The sequence below is a fragment of the Microcebus murinus genome, chromosome 2 (genome assembly GCF_040939455.1).
Source record: "Microcebus murinus isolate Inina chromosome 2, M.murinus_Inina_mat1.0, whole genome shotgun sequence".
In the NCBI taxonomy this organism is placed as follows: Eukaryota; Metazoa; Chordata; class Mammalia; order Primates; family Cheirogaleidae; genus Microcebus; species Microcebus murinus.
In genome coordinates this window covers 58,993,140-59,013,308 of record NC_134105.1, presented here as the reverse complement: position 1 = coordinate 59,013,308, position 20,169 = coordinate 58,993,140, and the positions used below count along the sequence as shown (strand labels likewise).

Below are 20,169 nucleotides of genomic sequence, written 5' to 3'. Positions count from 1 at the left end.
TATTAGTGCACTTGGTCGCTAATTGCACCTAAACTTTCAAAATAGCACACAGGCTTTTAGCTGCACTGCTCCCATTAAAACTGTGGAAAGTCATTTCCACTAATTCTGCATATGCTTGGAAAATTCACCCCCAGAGATCTTCTACTAAGAATTAGAAATGCTCAGCTAAGCTGAGTAATCACCAGGTAGTCAATTTCAATTCATATTCTGGTGCAGTTTTGAGAATGTTAAGCTACAGTGCCATATTTATTCCAAGAAAATATATTACAAACAATTTAAAATATAGCAAATTTAAGGTGGCTTCTGATGTGAACTACAACAGTTTGTAGCTCACAGCTGTTAGTTAATGGTGCAGATTTGTTTTTAGAGATAAACGTAATCAGTTAAACATTTGACTGCCACATTCATCTAACTGAATGATATCTGCATGCAAATTCAGGGAAGTAAAATTTAGAGCAGAACAGCCAATAGATCATGTTCTAGTTTGCAGTAACCTGCTTTCTTAAATTTCTACATTAGACTTTTCATATTTTTGTCTTCAGTTCAGTTATTTGACAGAGAGTCCTAAGACATGTTTATATAACAGAGTTCAAAAGAATTCTTTTGGGTGATCTGATTCCCTTGATAAGAAACCTCTAGTTTAATTTCTCTTTGTGGGTTTTAAGACCTTTCACCTTTTGGTTTATATAGGCTTATCTCCTCTTTCTTTAAATCAAATGCTGCTCTAGTCAATCTGCTTGGCTTCTTATATTGGTTGTGATATAGGTCTGTGTACAGAGACCCCAAATGACAAGGGCTTAAACATTAGGTCCCCTCCCTGCCCCAACACACATATGTGAATCTTAGCTGGTATGTCATCTCTGCTCTATGAAGTCATTAAAAGCCCAGACACCTTTTTTGTTATTGATCTTCTAAACTTAGGGTATTGCCTTCATCCACATAAGCCAACATGGTGTATCACCATGTGGATATTTTAGCCAGAGGAAAGAGGTAAAAGGGAAAGTGAGGGCACACTTCTCTCTAAGGATGTGATCTAGATGCTTCATGTATCACTTCTGCTCGTTTTATTGGCCAAACGTGAGGCATTCATCTACACAGAGTTACAAGGGCTGCTGGGAAATATAACTTTATTTATGATAACCATGTTTCCACATAAAAATTCTGTTACTAGTGAAGAAAAGAAAACAGATATTCAGGAATATTATCTTTGCTGCTTTTGCCATGTCTTGCTCATAAGAAGCTCTCTTATTACTTGGATGTTCAAATTTACTATTCTTCTCTATTTATTCATTTTCTTCTCTTGTTTACCATTTTTCTAAAATCCAACTGCTTCTGTGAAACTTTAATTTTTATTAGCCTCATTGACTTACTCTAAGGATTCTAAAAACTTTCAGTTCTAAGTTCTATTCTCAGGTATTTTGTTGTTATTTTGTGTTTGGCAGTATTTGTGTGGTTCATTTGATACTAATTGTCTTGTGTTGCCATTAGATGTTAAAAATTACTTTTCATCTTGTCATGGGACCATGATGACAAAACAAAATCAGAGATTTAACAACATATGACATGCTTCTTAAGATGGCACTAAGACCAATTTTTGGTAGTAGGAGCTGCCTTATTATCATTTTTATGTATTGACATACACTTTTCAGAGCTGAATATTTGTTGTGCACCATTCTTTAGAGTCAATGTATTAAGCCTTATTCATGAGTCATTTATATACCATCCTTCTCACACTTTGTTAGGTAGGGATGAGTGGCAGGGCAGACAATAGGGGGCATATGGTCAAAGGCTGAGGGCTGGGACCAATAAAGACAGAAAAAAGAAACCACGACAGCAAGGACTTGAGGTTGGGGACTTTTCCTGACTAGGTGTGTGTGTAGAAGCTAGGAGCTTATGGCCAAAGGTAAGCTTTCCCTCATTAACATAGTAAAACTCACACCTCCTAGCGCCATGACAGTTCTGGAGCCAGCCATACAAGGAGAGAATGGGAGAGTACATGATTCTGGGAATCTCCACCCACTTCCCTGAAAAGACACAAATATTCCTCCCCCAGCCTAACATATTATTAGGAATTAGAATAAAGGACAGACCCTAACCTGGGTGACACTGGTCTTTATTGGAGCAGTCTGCTTTTCTACTGACCTTGAGAGTGTACTACACTTTCTATACTCTGTCTTTAACCTCAAGGTCATCTTCACTCACAGGGACAGACCTGTATCTCTCTCTGAAACTAACTTTCGCTTTGCAATAAAAGCTGCTTGAATGGAAGTGCTTCGTGTCTGTCGTCAGACCGTAGCTCCGGCCCTGCTTGCGATTATTCCAATCGAGGAGCCAAAGAACCAGGATAACACCTCTCAAAAACCACACCTGACACCCTCTCACCCAAATATGTGTGTACTCTTCTTGACACATTTTCTATTATCTTATTGTAATAGAAGAACTGGGCCAAAAGCCACACTTTTTTCCACTTTCAGCACACTGCTAATCTATATACTAAAGTTACACTATTTTCCGTCAGTGCCCCCAAAAGCACTTCTAATGCTCCATACTGGCACTTTTGGTATTTGCTGTAGTACAGCCCTTGACTGATGGAAAATGCATCAGTCAGGGGCTCAACAGGAAACAGAGGGCTCACACAAATAGGGTGATTAGGAAGTGTTTAATAAAGAAACTATTTACAAAGATGCAGGAAAGGTTAAGGAAAACCAACTAGGGATGTTAAGCATGTGAGGGTCAGCACAGCCTAGGCCTAAGGGGGAAAGAGAGGGATTGGTTACCAGAACCGCCAGCTAGTACCTGTAGCTAGGGGAGAGCTTCCCAACAGGACCTGTGGACTTGACTTTGGGAGAGGTACCCAGCTGGCCCGTTACAACCCTGAAGAAGAATAAAGACTCTAAGTTCATTCTCCTCCTGTCCTTTTATTTTCTGCTAGTGGCTTTCATTGGTGCACTCCAACCACAATCCTAAGGTTAGCTGGTATAGGCTTGAAAGGAGTAATAACTCCCAAGACCCAGAGCAGGGCAGAGAAGGTGAACAGTAGATCTTGAGGGGCAAATAGAAAATACCCAGCATGGAAAATATATCCATTTTTACATAGTATTTTCCAAAGTTGCCAGTTATAATTTTTTATTTTTGTGTTCTTAATATTTCAAGGATGCAGTTGACTAAATGTAATGCATTATGGTTAAGCATCTGCCTTTCCTCTCTTGTTTGTATTAAATATCATGTTGTCTGCTTTTACTTCATACCAATCTTAAGGCTTAAAGGATTCAGAGTAGAGTTTATGTTGAAAACATTTAAATAGAAATGAGTCCATTCCAATAATATCCCTTCAGACCCCTAAAATAGTAACATTATTCAACTTAACCTTTAATTGAGCAAAGCCATTCTATGAACAGCATAAATTAAGTATTGTCTGTGAGTTCACAGTATGAACAAAAATGCAGAAACATCATAGAGGACATCTCCTTTGTCCAGTATACTCTGCAATTGTGGCATTTAGTTATGTGGAGGACTTCAGCACCATATGTTTTAACAAATACTTTGGGTCATAAGGGTATGTATAATGGAAAGACATAATTAAAGTTTAATCTGTTCAGTAAAAAGGTACCATTAATTACTGTAGGCAATTTATTGGGTTATTAACTGGTTCTGGAAACATGTCAAGATACTAATTTAAATGGAATTTTTTTTCCCTAATGGTCTAGACAGCCCCTCGACCATATACTGCTCCAGGAAATATGCGGCCTCCAATTCGATTACAGCCTCTTCCCAGGAATCCTCCAGTGGGAACTGTTCCAAAGATACCTTCGGGGTCCAGATCAAAAACCTTCTTGCTGGAAGGTCAAGCTCCATTTCCGGTTGGGGTAAATGTTACTTTCTTCAAGAAATATGTTTTAAGTCTTCATTAGAATATTAGGATATCAGTTGTTAAGGTGTTATATTCAATTAATCTGCACAGTAAAATTTATATTGTGCATTTATGACGCACTTACTGTGTACTTTTTCGTTTAATTATATCTTCCTCAAATCAGAAGGGCTATAAGTTCCTGTGTCATTGAGCAAAAAAAGTAAGAAATAGATTTGTAATAACATATGGTGATTTCTCATTAATTTGAAAGGCTGATTGAAAAACAAAGACTTTTCTTACTATCAGAAAAGACCCAGTATTGACTCCTTCCAAATTTTAAATGCGTGAAACCTAGGAAATGAAACTTTCCAAGAATAGGTTTGCATTTGCATGCCGACTTACTTTCCCATCAGTGTATGAAATTGCTTCAAGTTTGACTTTTAGAAGGTTGAATATAGAAAGAAAAGAATGTCCATCTTTAAAAAATGCTGAATTAATCACACATAGGAGGTTGACTCTGCTTCCCTTTCAAGGTTATGTCTCAGGTAATTTTCACTTATTTTAATAAAGCTCAGGAAGGAGATATGGTAACCATGAAATATGAGTTACTGAGACAGGGATAAAGAATTAGGACATTCAATAATAAGGAGAGTACTGTTTGTATTTCTAACATGAAGACAAAACATTTACCAGCTTAACAAAGAACCTGTGCCATGAGTACAATTGTCATTATGTTCAAAGGGAGTGAATTATCTTCCATTTCTGATTAGGAAACACAAGACATATAAAATTAAGATATTTTTATCTTTAACTTACAGATAACCTTGATACTGAGAAATTAATTCAGACAAATAAATGATTGTGTTTCATAGTAAAAGTATAAATATAACTCTAAAAATAATAAGTAATATTTTAATCCACTTAATGTGCTTTTTCAGCTTGTGAAGCACTTTTCATAAGCCTTATATCAGTTGATTTCATGGTAGTTTCCTAGAAAACAGGAAAAATTAATCCAAAAGTGGTGGTACTTTGTCTAGGGTGGACTGTCTAGAGCTAGACAGGAACTTGTTGGGTCATATGCCAATTAGTTTGGCACTTTCTAGGATCTGGTCTTCACTTACAAGGCCCAGAGATTACCCGTTTCAGCCAGAGTACAGGAATGGACATGTCCTGAGTGGTTGTTTCAAGCTAACTTAAATAAATCACAGCAAGGTCATTTTCCCCTTAATAATAAACCAAAACAGAGAACTAAATCTTAATAAGAGGCCATTAATTCACCAAGAGATATCAAATAGTCAAAGCTTATATAAGAAGTACATTTTCCCCTCGTAGGTAGACGCACATGAGAAGCCAAATAAATCACAATGAGAATGTTGCCTAGTGATGTAATGGAATGTTGATGGCATCAGGCTAAGATGGCCTGATACACCCACTAGGAATGGGCTTGCAAAGGTACCAGAAATCTCAAAGGTCTTTGGCTAAAACCCTCTGTGTCTTCCAGGGATGCCTTTGCTATTAGGACTGCAAATATTCAAAGTCCAATGGGTAGAATTTCCTCTCCCCTAGATAGTACTCGGATGGGTACTTTCTGCGTTTGCCAAGGTGATTATATTCTTTTCTAAGTTCTTATAATTGTTAATTATACTTTGATGGATACATTTTCCTGTTAGATATATGAGCACTATCAATCAGGTAATATTCAAAATTGTGTTGGTTGGGAAGCATTTTTTTTTTCCTTTCAGTTGATTTGCCAAATCTTCTCTGAGCCACTGGATGGTTTTACTAATTGAATCTGGACAGGGATTGTTCTTTTTCTGTTTCCAAGTTTTGGGGGTATGGATTCTTGAAGGATAGGCACTTGATGGTAGCTCACATGTGCTGACAAGATTGAAGTTGATTCCATGTTAATTTCAACTAGCTAAAACCACTTTTCATCCAGTAAATATTTATTGGAGTATGGGCTAAGTATGGGCTAGGTACTGCTCTGGGCATCAAGACAGACAAAAGTAACTTATTGGAGCATATAGTGTAATTTACATAGGCAAAATATACTGTTACTATATGTCTTTACGTATATTTTTTTCCTGGCATTGATGATGAAAGTGATTTTAATATAAAATCACATAAATGTTTTCAATTCAAATTTGAGCTACACATGCCTTTATTTAACTTGTTTTTTACTCACTTAGCAATGAGAAATATTTGGAGAATAACTTCCCTTTCTTGAAAATAACTTTTCACTAATAAGTATCTCAAAATAAAGACTTGATTGGTTGAAAATTAATTAGAGAATTAAAAAAAAATATAAATACAATTTGTATTAATATTACATAAATATAAAAACAAATAAATTGGCATAAAACAGATAAAAATGTTTAAATATTTCTTAAAGTTTGGAAAATTACCTCAGATATACAAAAATTAACAATGTATGAAAATTCAGGGACTCAAATATACTTGACAAATGTAATATAATTATTGACTATATCTTTGATGTTATTTTTTCCTATCCCCAATCTCCTGGTTTTTTTTAATAATTAAGGTAATACATGTTGATTAAACTTTCAAACAATGTGAATATATACCTTTCAAGGCAACCTCACATTTAAATTCTTTCATTTTTGTTTTTTAATCAAAATCCACATATAAATTATTTAAAAGGAATGTATGATCATGTCTCATGGACTTTTAATGTCAGGATAAATAGATCCACATCATTCATTATAAACTTAGTGAGACTCTATTATATGAACAAAGAAAAATTTAAATATATTCCTATTTATGGACTTTTAGGATGCTACATTTGTTGATGTTTTGACTAAATGTATGTGTGAATGTTATCCTTATACACATTTATATTAGTGAACTTGTGTAGTTATCTGTGTAGAATTTGTTCCTACCAGAATTTCTAAATCAAAGAGTATATATCTTGAAATTTTGATAAATACTCCAATTTGTCCTCCATAAAGGTTGTAATAATTTACTCTAATTAGTACATGAGATTACTAGCTTGTTCACAGCCTTGCCAACCTTAGCTATTCTAATACCTGGATGGGTGAAATCAGAATATGAGAAAAGTACTAACTCCTCATTGCTAAGTGAACTATTCAGCCCTGCTTGAAAGTATAACACTTCAAACTCCTTGATTTTAAATTGTTTAATTGTACTGGGTCCCCATAGATTTAATCAGTTGTTGAGGAAAAATCCCCCAAAGTACTATCAAAGTGCCATCACTGTATGTTTGTTAAAAAATATGCTACATAAGGTTAGAAATTTATGAATATTTAATTTGCTATGGATACAACAAAGTGCCACCTTTCAACAGATTGAAGTGTTTTGAGTTTGTCTATTGATAACAGTTGTGTTTGCATGCAATGTCAATCATACAGGTTAGTCTTTAATTTTGGGTGACATTGGGTCACCACTTTTATTTCTTGGTTCTTATGTCATGAAATGTGATTACAGGGCAAGAAGGCAGCGATGAAGTTCAAAAACTCCACAGGCAATTCACAGAGAATGAATCTATATCGACTTCCAAACATTAACAGTTACATGCGACCTATTCCTCCTCCACCTCCTCCCCCAAATAGAAAATTCACGAGAGAAAATAAATCTGAAACATGGAAAAAGAGAACATTTCGTCCAACCACTGCTCCAAATGGCTTAGAACCTCTCTTTACCAAGGTGATTATGGAGTAAATTTTTCTTTTATTAATTTAGCACAGATTACATTGCATTATTAGATTTCTAGATTTGTAGTAAAAGAACTTAGGGAAATCACATGCAAAATGCCTTGCATAAAGAAATATAATAATTTTGTAAGTGTAATCATAAGATTGAATGAATCTGAAACCAAAGATTTGAGTAGCTCAGTTGAGTAACAAATTTATTAATAGCACAGTTAATAATAAAAGAGTCAGTGAATCTTACGGTCAAATTTAATTTGAACTACATCTGTTTCCAAATTACTTCCTTTAATTTACCTACACAATCACATGTTATTGGAAATATCTTAACATTTAATTTGTACAAATTTAGAAATGCAAATATATCTAAAAAACATAATATACTTTATTAAAGTTTATTTTTAATGTTTTATGGCAAATTTCCATGTAATACCTAGAAAAATTTTTCTTCCAATGTTCTTTGAAAATATTTTAGTTTTTTGTACTCATTTCCTCAAAATATTGAAAAAGAAAATAGTTCTAAGGTCAGTTGGATTTTATACAGATACAGGCTAGTAAGAAGTCAAAAGATTTCTTCATTTTTATTGTGGAAATATACAAAAAATAGTAATTATATGTAACTTTTGTGATTACTAGCAAATAGCTGGGTCAACGTTTCACTGATTAAACATCAGGGAGTTAAGTACCAACATCTACATAGACTCTGTATGCTGGTTCTTCAAATCCAACCTCACTCTCAGGGACCTTATACACCTTGTGACTCCATCACACTCCCATTATACACCCTGTGTCCCCATCTCACTACTGACAAGTGAGGATAGCAGCTGTCCTCACTTCTAACCCCCTCAGAAGTTTGGGACCATCTTCCTCCTACTTGCTTAAATTTCCTCCCTTCAACTCTGTTTTTACTGAATTCACTCCCTTCATTGCTGCCTTTGACAGAGGGTTCTTTCCCTCTTCCCTGAGGTCCAACCTTACCCTGTGTCTTTGATTATATACTCTTCCTCTGCCTTTGGTACCGTGCACTGTCTGTCACTCTCCTCTCCAGCCTTCTTCTAATATTCATCTCTGCCTCTCAACACACGCAGTACTTAGATAGGGTAACCCAATCCTTTCCTCACATGTTGTAACCTTAGACTTCTGTTTTCTCCTTTTCTTCACTGCAGATGTTCTTTGAAAAATAGTTTACTGGAGCTTAGACTAACAAATAACCCCAGGCAACTTAGCCTGCAACAAAGCTTTGCTTCTTGCTCACATTATTGTCTGTTGTTGTTCAGCTGCAATTCTGGGACCCAGATTGTAGGAGCAGTTCAGAATGGAGGGGTCTGGGGTGTGTTAGCCTCATAGACAGCAGGACCATGGAATGCTTTTAAGGTTTGGCTCAGGAGTGTCACATGTCACTGACACTTGGATTCCATTTGGCAAAGCAAGTCTGTGACCAAGACTGATCTCAAGGAAGTAGAAAGCATCAGTTTCTCTCGGAGAGGCCCAGTGAATATTCAGAGCAACAGAATCTACCATATCCAATAACTTACTTAAATGTCTTAAACTATAAGAATGTCTAAAATCTGTATGTATAATACATGTTAACAATAACCTAGTGAGCACCCATGACTACACGACTTCTTCACGAAGTAGAACTCCACTGTGTATTTTGCAGAGCCCCTATTTCCTACCCCATCACAGCCCCTACTCCTTCCCAGAGCAACTGCTGACTTCCATGTTAAGTGTCTCCCTGCTTTTCTGTTTTTTTTTTTTTTTTTTTTGAGACACAGTCTCACTCTGTTGCCTGGGCTAGAGTGCCGTGGTGTCAGGCTAGCTTACAGCAACCTCAGACTCCTGGGCTCAAGCAATCCTTCTGCCTCAGCCTCCTGAGTAGCTGGGACTACAGGCATGCGCCACCATGCCCGGCTAATTTTTTCTATTTTTAGTTGGCCAATTAATTTGTCTCCCTGCTTTTCTTGAGCATTCTGTCGCTTATATGCAAAAAACTTCAGTAATGAGTTCAAACCTAGTACTGTAATGAAAAGGTAATAATTCCAGGAAAAAGAAAAAGCTGTAAAGAATCTTTGGGGCAGAGTCTGGGTCCGGTTTATTGACAGTTTTAAGAGCCCTTTCTGGGGAAGTCAGAAAGGCCAGGTAACAAGTAGGTCCTGGGAAACGTGGGGCTCACCAGAGTCAGGGTATCTGGTGAGGTCCTCGTGTGGACCAGACATGAGACGTCCAGCAGGAAGACGGTCAGCAGAGTGGGCCTCTGTAGCTGGGCACGGAAGAGAGAGCAGCACCTGCTTCATCCCAAGGTCATGACAAGTGAAGCACAAATAAGCATCTGAACCGCATTCCCCAGGGATTCTGCATTCAGGTTAGAGGCACAGCATGTTGTCAGCAGGCATCCTGGCTTTGACAGACCTTGTCATGTCTGTCTCTTGAGTCACAGGGCTTCAGTCTGACTTGGTCTTTTTTTTAAAAAAAAAAAACAAAAAAACCCTCTGTTCTCTTTTTGGAATTCCTATTTTAGGCATGTTAGAACTACTAGACTGAGGCTCTAATATTCTTAGCTGTTCTCTGCTACTTTCTACTTCTTTGTCTTTTTGTTCTACTTGCTGAGAGGTTTTTTTTCAATTTTATCTTCCACACATTCTACTGAGTTTTTTCTTCTGCCATATTTCAATTCTAAGAACTCCTTTTGTGTTCACAGAATGCTACTTTTAAAAAGCATCTTATTCTTGTTCTGTATGATTTTAATTTTTTGGTATTTGTGGAGACTTGCTTTGTGGGCTAATATACGTTCAGTTTTTGGAAAGAATATAATTCTTTAAATGTTGGAATCAGGGTCTATAAATGTACAGTAGATAAATTTTAATTATGTCACTCATATTTTTACATCCTCACATTTTTTTAAGTCTACATGGTCTCTTAGTTCTTGAGTTGTCACAATAATTCATTCTCTGTTAAGTAAGGATTTGCCAATTTCTCTTTGTAATTATGCCAAGTTCTGTTTTGTAAATGTGTAGGAAATCTTGTTACATGCTCTCATGATTAGAATTATTTTATCTTACTAGTGAAGTGATCCTTTATCATTAAAAAATGATCCTTTTTATCACTACTTTTTGTCTTAAAATCTATTTTTCTAGTAGTGCTTCTCCTTATTTATATTAAATTAGGATTTAACTGGTGTGTTTGTGTGTGTGTGGGGTGTATGTGTGTGTCTGTATAGTTGAACCTTAAACAACACAGGGGTTAGTGGTGCCAACCCCTGCACAATTGAAAATCCACATACAGCTTTTGACTCCCCCAAAACTTAACTACCAATACCTATTCTTGACTGCAAGCCTTACCAATAACATAAACGGTAGATTAACACATATTTTGTAGGTTATATATTATATACTGTATTCTTAAAGTAAGCTAGAGGAAGAAGAGAAATTGTAAAAATTTCTAAAATATTAATTGAAAATATTAAGAAAATCATGAAGAAGGGAAAATACATTTATAGTACAGTGCTATATTTATGATGACATAAGTTTATGTCATCTGTTTCCAAGATGAATCTTCTGTCTGAAATGGAGGGCGGCCATAGCTGCAGACCTCAATCTGCAGTACAAACCAAGCAATTCAACTTTTCCTTCTAATGTAACGACTTTTTTCTGCTTCTTGGGAGCACTTCCAGCAATACTAGTGGCACTTGGTGTGGATCTTATGATGTTATTCAAGGGTGACAATATTGCACTAAGCACAATGAAAAATATGCAAGGATCACGAAAAATCACTTTTTACTGTGATAAGCAATTTATTGGAGAGATGAATTGTTTAAGCAGAGATGATTAGTGTCACATGGCATTTTAAGTGGATGCTCACAACACTTGAGCTCACTACAATAGCAATAGGAGGTGGCTAGGAAATTATTACAATGGTATCATATATACTGTAGTTAATTTTATGCAGTTATGATTTAATACTGCATCTTTATATTTGTTAACATTTCTCTTGACTGCAAATGGTTCCATGTACAGTATGTGTTTGTATGCATAAGTTTTGATACATTTTAATTTTTTTAATAATAGATTGTATATTTTTATGGTGCCAAATGATAAAATACACTAGTGTCTACATATATTTTCTACATACATGATATACCTAACTTTCTCTTGATTTTTTGATATTTATAGGCTATGAAGTTTGTGAGTTTTTTCAAATTGTTCCAGATTTCCAAAAAATTTTCAATATATTTATTGAAAAACTCTGAATATAAGTGGACCCACACAGTTCAAACCCATGTTGTTCAAGTGTCAACTCTGTGTATACACATTTGTGTGTGTGTGTGTGTGTGTGTGTGTTCCTTTTACTTTCAGCCTTTTGGTGTCTTTAGGTTTAAACTTTAGGGTTTAAATGTGTTTATGCAGCATGTGGGTAATTTGTGTTAAATTCAATCTGAGAATCTGTTCCATTAATAAGTTTAGTTTTTTCAATTACATTTATTTTACATAGTAGTATATTAGACTTACTTCTACCATCTTAGTTTGCATTTACTATTTATCATGATTTTTCTTTGATAGCAGTATTGTATGATATTAATTGCCTCTTCCTTACAACTTTCCTCTCTTGCCTTCCATGACATTCTACTGTTATGGTTCTTTGCTACTCCCTTTACCACTTGTCTTACTTCTTTGTGACTCTTCTTTGTCTTCACCCCTAAATCTAGCCTTTGCCAAAGGTGTCAGCCTTGACACTTGTTTTTGTATTCAAGATGTAGTCATCTTCTCACATGCTTTTGATAGTTTGCTAGATGTCTCTTGGATTTGACTCTAGCCCTGGGTCCTTTGGTATAGGGTAAAATCAGCTCAGTGGGGAGAGTCATGCACTTTTACATTAGTACTTGAATTTATTTTATTTAGATATAAAAAAGATTCATTGAAGGGGAGATGGCTCTTGTGACTAACTTACACATTAAATTCGCTCTTTCATTTTATGACTACTGCCCACCAAAGTATCCTTCAAAGGCTCTTAAAAGGAAGAAGAGAAAGGGGTAAAAGGCAGTGAAGTATGGCTTGCTGGTAGCCCATCATCTGTTCCTCTATGAATGTGTCGAACAACATGGTCCCTGGCTTCTGTGATTTGTGTCTCTGAGGATGATCAGTGGAGCCAAATAACAAGGTGACAGGATTCCCAGTCAGCTCTGGACCCTGTTGCTTTGTCCTGTTTTGTTCCACATCTTCAGAGCTTTATGCTGCATTTACAGAATCTTTGAGATTAGTTAGATTCTGCACTGAAGTTTACCTTACCCACCTCCAGACTTTAATGTTCCCACTCAGGATTGAGAGACCTTGATCTTACTAGTCACCTACACTGCACAGAAGCCTACTGAAAATGTGGGTAGTCCCTTAAATAGCTTCTATAAATGTGAAAATACAGGCTTTCAAATAAGATCCTCCTGAATGGTTATGTTTATCTATTCAAAATAACAAAGTTTGTTTTTATTTCTTATATGTGTTTTAAAAGAGAGGGCAAAAAGCTTCTCCAACTATGATGATAATCTAGGGCTTTCGTGACATCCCATCAAAGCCCCATATCCACCTCTTAGACTCCAAATGAGCCTGGTGCAATTTCAGATGCCTGACTGAAAGGCAGTATCAACCATGTCTCCACTTTGACGTGGTTACAACTTAAGCCAGCTTCTTCATACAATTGCCTTATTTCTTTTAAAGCACCAGTAATTTGGTCTCAGAATCTAGAATTTCTTCTTCCCTCTGCATCACACATCTGGTTAATTGCTAAGCCCTCTAGATCAGAGATATCCAGTATAAATAGAAGGCAAGCTACATGTGTGATTTTTTAAATTTTTTAATAGTTACATTAAAAAGGTAAAGAGAAACATACAAAACAAATTTAATAATATATTTTATTTAATTAATTATATCCAACATATCATTTGTACATATAATCAATATGAAAAATTTCAGTGAGGTATTGAATATTTTTTTACTATGTCTTTGAAATTCAGTATTTTGTATTTACAACACATCTCATTTGAATGAGCCACCTTTCAAATGCCCAACAGCCAACTGGAGCAAATGGCTGCTGTCTTGGAGAGCACAGCTCTAGATTCCACCTCGACAATGGCTCATGTACCTGAATATCCTTTTCCATTTTCACTGCTACATCTCTAGTTCAAGGGCTTGCTAACTAACTCTTAATGGGACTATTGCAATCATCTTTATACTTATGTCCTGCCTCTAAATGAACAAATAGCTCATTGTAGCTTTTATTGATTATGACAATAATCAGCTAGGTGCTGGGGTTACCAAGATGGGTAAAAGTAAATCCTTGTTCTCTGAAATATTTCAGTTTAGCAAGGGAGACAGAAATATATGCAATTAACCATGATACATTGTGATGAGTACTATCATTGTGATCTAAATAAAGCACAATGGGAACACAGAGGAAAGAAATACTAGTTCTGACTGAGGAGATTAGAGAATGCCTCAGAGAGAAAGTGGCATTTGAAATGGGCTTTGAACAACGAGTAGGAAGTTAGCAGATAGAAACAGGGAGCTGAGGGCGAAAAGCAAGAAGGGGAAAAAAGAGTAAGCAAAATCATCTCAGTTTTGGTAGATTCTCACAATGATACTAAATTAAACTTTGTAGAAAAGCTCCCAACATGCTCCCCCACTGCTTAACACATTCACTGGCTGCCCCTTTCCTAATAAAATCAGGTATATTCTTCTGCCTGGCTATTTAAAAATGTGGGATTTATTATTATTCAACATTAGTCAACATGGGGACTGCTGCTCTTTATGGTCAATCTGGCTTTTATATCAACCTTTATCCACCAGGGAAGCGTCTATATCAACCTTTATCAAAGAATAATCACCAAAGTTGCTGTTTAATTTAATAGGACACTGTGAATCAGTTTTTATTGAGTTTCTATAAATGTAGAAAGGGTCCACTTTAGGGTGGGGCCAACCTACTGTACGTTCTGTCTCAGCAAAGAACAAAATGTAGAATGCCTCATTGTTCCATGTCTGTGTCCAGTCAGATCAATGTGTTTTAGGTCCTTACTAGGTGTCAGCACTGCTAAGACTCCTGGGGGCATAAAGATCAGTAGACACCACCCTTATCTACTGGGAGAGAGGAATGTACTCTGATACCCAGGGCAGGAGATATTTTGAGCAATATCAGACTAAAAGTGGGGAGACTAATTAGTAGGGTGACTATACATCCCAGTTTTCCTGAAACAGTTCAAATTTCTGCTCTTTTTTCCCTCTACAATAATTACTAGTACCATTCCTTTCTCTATTTGTCCCGGTTTGGAAGGGAAATTCTATGGTCACCCTACTATTGCAGGGGTCCAGGTAGGACTTTATGATGTCCAGAATTCACTGGGGCTTAAGTGGAAGGAGAGGAGTTGCTGCCCAACACTTCAACAAGAGTAGGCACATTGATGCCTCTACTGCCTCTTAAACTTACTCCTCACACAGGCCTGGGCAGGGATAAAAGAAATCCCAGTGAAAACTTGGTATATCATTGGAATGCTAAATATTGCAAATTTATATTGGGTGACTGGTTAACCACTCAATGGGCTTGCTGTTTGTCAGCTGAGATTGTTCTTGCCTGAGAAATATGAAAAGAAATAAGAAGGAAAGTCAGAAAGATAAGCCTTAATTGTAAGGGGTGTGAGGACTTGCTCTTGTTCTTGAAATGGAACTGACTTTTCATGGAAGGTTTTTATACTTGCTCAAGGGCAGCAGAAAGGGCTGTGAAACCCTGTTAAAGTTTCATCTGTCCGAGGTCATTATAACCTCGTAAGATGATAAGTATAGAGGCAATTTGGTCAACTGAAAGAAACAATTGTTTGGTTCCTAGTGCATGTATTTAATAACGAGCTGTCACGTGGGCCTCCTGTCAGAACCCAGAAAAGTTTACTTGGTGACAATAATTGGGGAATATTTTTTAAAAATAACTAAACTCAAGAGGAAAGAAATGTCACTATCAGAAATATGCTTTAGCAGAAAAAAATATGAATAAGAGGAAATGAAAAGGGTGAAGGGCTGCCATTGCCTTTATTTTACTTTTTAAAGTTTCTCCCTCTAGTTTCTCATTTCCTACATATGATGCAGGTCTTTCTCCCACTCTAATCCCACTATTACCTTGTATTTATATAGTGCTTATCTCCTGGAAGCTCACAGGCCTATCTAAATCCATGCCACTTTAGAAAGTATTGCTTAACAAAAAGGAGATGCTTTTATTTAATCAATCACTTGATTAAATGTGCTGGCTGCAGCTTGGAGCTGGATTTGCTGTAGGTCTGCTGATTGTGCAGTGGGCTGTACACGTGCGTGTCACAGCTCCACAGTTGCTCGGGCAAGAGGAAACATGAGATTATGATTTTGCAAGTAGGAGCTAGGCCTGCCATCATCCTTTTGCTTCAACTTTGATTCAGGGAGATGTTTCTAACCTGCAAAGAATTATCCAGTGTGCTGATTTACCTCTGCAGCTCTCGATGCCCCTAAAATATGTCTGTTGATTATCTCTTTATTTGGGAGCTGTTATTTCCAATAGGCAGGGCAATTTGCTTGAATTTTAACTCTTGGATTTTCTCCCCTATTTATACTTTTCAAACTTGTTTGCAGAATTTCATTTCATCAGATTTTTTTCCTGTTTCTTGTTTCAGAACAATAGAATTGGATTTAAAAAATCCTGTGAGGTGGAAGGGGATGGTTTTAGGCATGGAAATATGTTAGTAGCTCCTTCAAAAAATTTTGTTGCAGCTTTGTTATTCTTAAAAAAATGCATGCTCCTCATGCATCCATAATTGATGAAATCAAACTCAAATAACTACCTTGGATCCTCTGAAAGTCAGTCTTTCCATATTTTTCTTTTTGATAAAAATTGATTTTTAGAAAAGTGAAGTAGATGAGAAGCAAAGCCTGGCCTCTTAATTCTAAAGGTCTGCAATGTTCTCACGAAGCCTTCTTAATGTCTCTTGACCCTCTCAGCCTTTCCTATTTCTCTGCCTCTTGCCTCTTCCCTCTTCCTCCTTCTCCATTTCCTGCTTCCTCCTCCCCTTAGATGTTAGACTAACACTATACTCATTCACTATTATGAAAACACTTCAGACTATCAATTAGGAAGCAATGCCTGAGACATTTCTTTTACTTTTTGGCATATAAATTTATTGCATATTTTATAAATAATTTAAATTGGGAAATACCATAGAATATCAGATAGGCTTATCAGGTAATTTTTAAGACTTTTTTGAGCATATTGTTTTGATATTAAAAACAATATTAGCAATATTATTTTCTTCTCATTGAACTGAATGCCTTATGTGAATCTGGATAATCCCAGACTCATAACATACATGATCGCTAATCCTCAGAGTGGCCGTAGAAGGAATCCAATGTGCGTATCTTCCTCTCAGATGGAATAAGCCCAGGGAAGGCTATGTTGTCAGTGTTCACTTGCAGGATAAAGCATTTGATTACAAAATCTATTGCTAAATCATAATCAGTGTCAATTCAAATTAGAACCAAATGGTGTCACCAATATTTATTTAATTCGTTTGTTTGAATTTTTATTTGAGAACCAGCTAAAAGAAACAAAACCAGTTTCCTCTTAGCATCATTGACATCTTATGTATGTAACACATACACACTTAAAATAAAAAAGACACACTCTGTCTGAATACCTACTATTTACATCAAAAATACAAAGCCAAAATTTATACGTTATAGTTATTTAGAAGGATTTATTTTGTAATGGGCTTCACTTTTTTTGCAGTGTGTAAATTGCCACTTTATAAAGGTTTTGTTGGTAGGTACATAAAAGTAGCCGTTTTAATTCTTTATATTATAATGTCATGTGAGAATGAGAACTTTGATTAGAAAGTAATTAGTTAATAAACCTCATTTTTTTGTTTATTTTAGGATACAAGATGTATTTATAAAACATCGCCGCATAGTAATGCGGCTATTACAATGATCTATTTGGGGAAAAATGTACACCTATCTTATGATAACCCAGACTTCCGAGATGAAATAAGAGTTTATCAACAGCACTGTGGTGGGGAAAATCTTTGTGTCTACCAAGGCAAACTACTTGAGAAAGGTACACATAAAACGTTAATTTGTTTTAATTGCTTGGAGTTGATGCTATAGATAAGCTGTTGTTGATATAATATCAAAATGACTTCAATCACTTTATGAAATTATGCATATCCAGGGACTTATAAACCAGCTGCCTAAAAGTAAATCTAAATTTACTGCTCTGTGATTGAAACTGAAATAGCAATTACTCTTGCAGATTGTGGAAGAAAGGATTTGGAGTCATTTAACCTGGTAACAGATTAATTTTGGGATAAAGATATATGATCATTAAAATGTTGCATGAATAAGCTATCCCCCAAATTACAAGTTAACTATTTGGCTTGCCATAGTGAATTATATCGTGCGTTACTCTAAGAGAAAAATATCAGATTGGCAATTTGTTCTTTAGAGGTATGTGGAGATAAAAATCACAAATCCAATAAACTTCAGGGTGAATCACACCTAAATAACTTGGTGCAGAATTTAGCTAAATAAATTTTTAGTACATTTCTGCTTTCATTTGATTGTAAATCCATGTTTGTCAGCATAAGATAATTCTTATATCCAGTATATGTTTTTACAAATTATACTGTAGTGTATTTATTCAACATTTAGTTCAGAGGAACAGCAATAAAAAGAGAGTGTTTATAGAATTATATTTGTTACTTCCTTGCTTTAGAAACTGTGTTTAGAAAGTAATATTATTGTTACTAATTAAAAGAAATATTTATTTTTGGGTAGTTTTAAAATAGACTTAAGAATTAAGGGAATTGTTGGGAGCAAACATGGAATTTTTACTTTTGGTCTTTCTGATTTCCTCCATCAATCAAAAACAGTGAGTATTGATTTAAAAAATTTCAAGTCCTTAAAGAGAAACTGTAACTACATATATAGGAATTACATATTAAAAACTTCCTGACATAACAAAGAGTAAACACTTGAATGTTAGTTTTAACTTAAAACACAATATGATGCTCAGTCATGCTAGAAATTATTTTTCCCATTTTTAGATATTTGGTGGAAATGTAATTTACTTTGTCTTATTTTGTCCTAGCACTCCAGAGTTTGTGCCTTCCATGTTGTAGATGAGGAAGGTGAGATGAATTCATAGTTAGAACAGCTCCCCAAGGTCACACTCTGGGCAGCGTTAAGAGCAGACCTTGGCCCCTGCCGGGGTGCAAGGCCCTGCTAAGTTCTGTGCAGCCTCATTAGCTATATTCTCAGTAGCAGTTTCCTACATTTTCATAATATGACTGTGAAATCCTAATAATAGTGGCATAGATACGTAGTCTTATTTTTTTAAAGGTATAACTTTCAGCTATTAATTTAGGAGAATGGCAAAATTAGCTAAGGCTAAAATTGGAATTGACATAATGAAAATTGCCCTGGATCTTAGATCACACTTCATTCAACAAAATGCATATATAATGTCTATTTGACTACCAGAAAAAAAGAAATGAAGCTTAAGCTGCATGATTCTCTGGTAGGCAGAATATCACAGAATATACATTCTGTGATGAGAGTGTAAAACCAAAGGTTGTGGGAGAAAGGGTGTTACCTGGCTCTGTGTTTATTTTGCATACATGTTGGTGCTAGAACCTTTAGTTATGGCATTGGACAGTCTTGATTAATAGGATGGAATGGGGACTTAAATAATTGAATCCTGTCCTCGTGATAATTTTGTCTCAGCTTACCCTTGATCGCCAAGAACGTAATTGTTCAAAATTGAAAACTTGGGTGACTCAGAGTTGACTTGTGGTTCAGCAATCTTAGTAGTTTAGTTGAACTGAAAAGAATCTGCCCTTTCTCCAAATCAAAGCTGTGCATGATTCAGTGAAATGTGAATAGGTTTTTAGAAGATTTCTATTAAAAGAAAAAAAGCTGGCATTTAATATTATTCTTGGAGCAGTAAACTCATTAAAATGTGGCATTTGTTAATTTATCTTGCCTCTTCACTTGAAATAATAATGAAATTAATTATTTAGAAATGTGGCAAGTGGATCGTTTATTCTCATAGTAAATCGTGATGTCTGTAGCTTGATTTTAGACTTCAAGCTATGAGTTGATTGTTTATTACATGTACCTGTGAAGTCACTAAATATTTCCTGCTACTTGTAAAGGGTACAGTTTCTTCACAGGCATTTTTATTTGCCATGTTTATCCTATCAAACAAGACAAACCTTGGCCTCTTGGGTTCATGTGGATGCCAATAATGAAGTAACACTCTTTTTCTGGCCCTCTTTTAATTTCTTATTTTTCTGCCCCATTTTCTAGTATTTTCATAGCCTGATCCTGTTGTGCCTGTTTGCATTCCTCATGGCTCCCCAAACACAGCTTTTTGTGGTGTCCCATTCATGCTGTTGTCGTGCCTTTGGTTGTTCTATTTCCTTTGTCTGGAATATTCTTTCTTTCCTCTTTTTAAAATTCAAATCTTGCCTATCTTTTAGGATTCAGATTAAGGCTATACAGCTGGCTCATCTGACTTACACTCTGGTTTATCCCGATGGACCATGGCTCTCAGTCTACACTCAAAACCGAAGCATTTCAT

The 20,169-nt window shown here is 35.8% G+C and overlaps 1 protein-coding gene across 2 annotated transcripts in view; it reads left to right on the top strand.

Annotated features, from left to right (window-relative positions):
• ERICH3 (glutamate rich 3) overlaps positions 1-20,169 on the top strand; it is a 100,772-nt gene that overhangs the window by 33,499 nt on the left and 47,104 nt on the right. Inside the window, exons 6-8 of one of the 2 annotated variants that reach the window (XM_012760368.3) lie at positions 3,708-3,866; positions 7,316-7,534; positions 17,463-17,643. In XM_012760368.3, the coding sequence (XP_012615822.2) occupies positions 3,708-3,866; positions 7,316-7,534; positions 17,463-17,643 (559 nt within the window). Of the gene's footprint in view, positions 1-3,707; positions 3,867-3,995; positions 5,453-7,315; positions 7,535-17,462; positions 17,644-20,169 lie in introns of those variants that run through there. The other variant, XM_012760370.2, reaches the window with a different exon arrangement.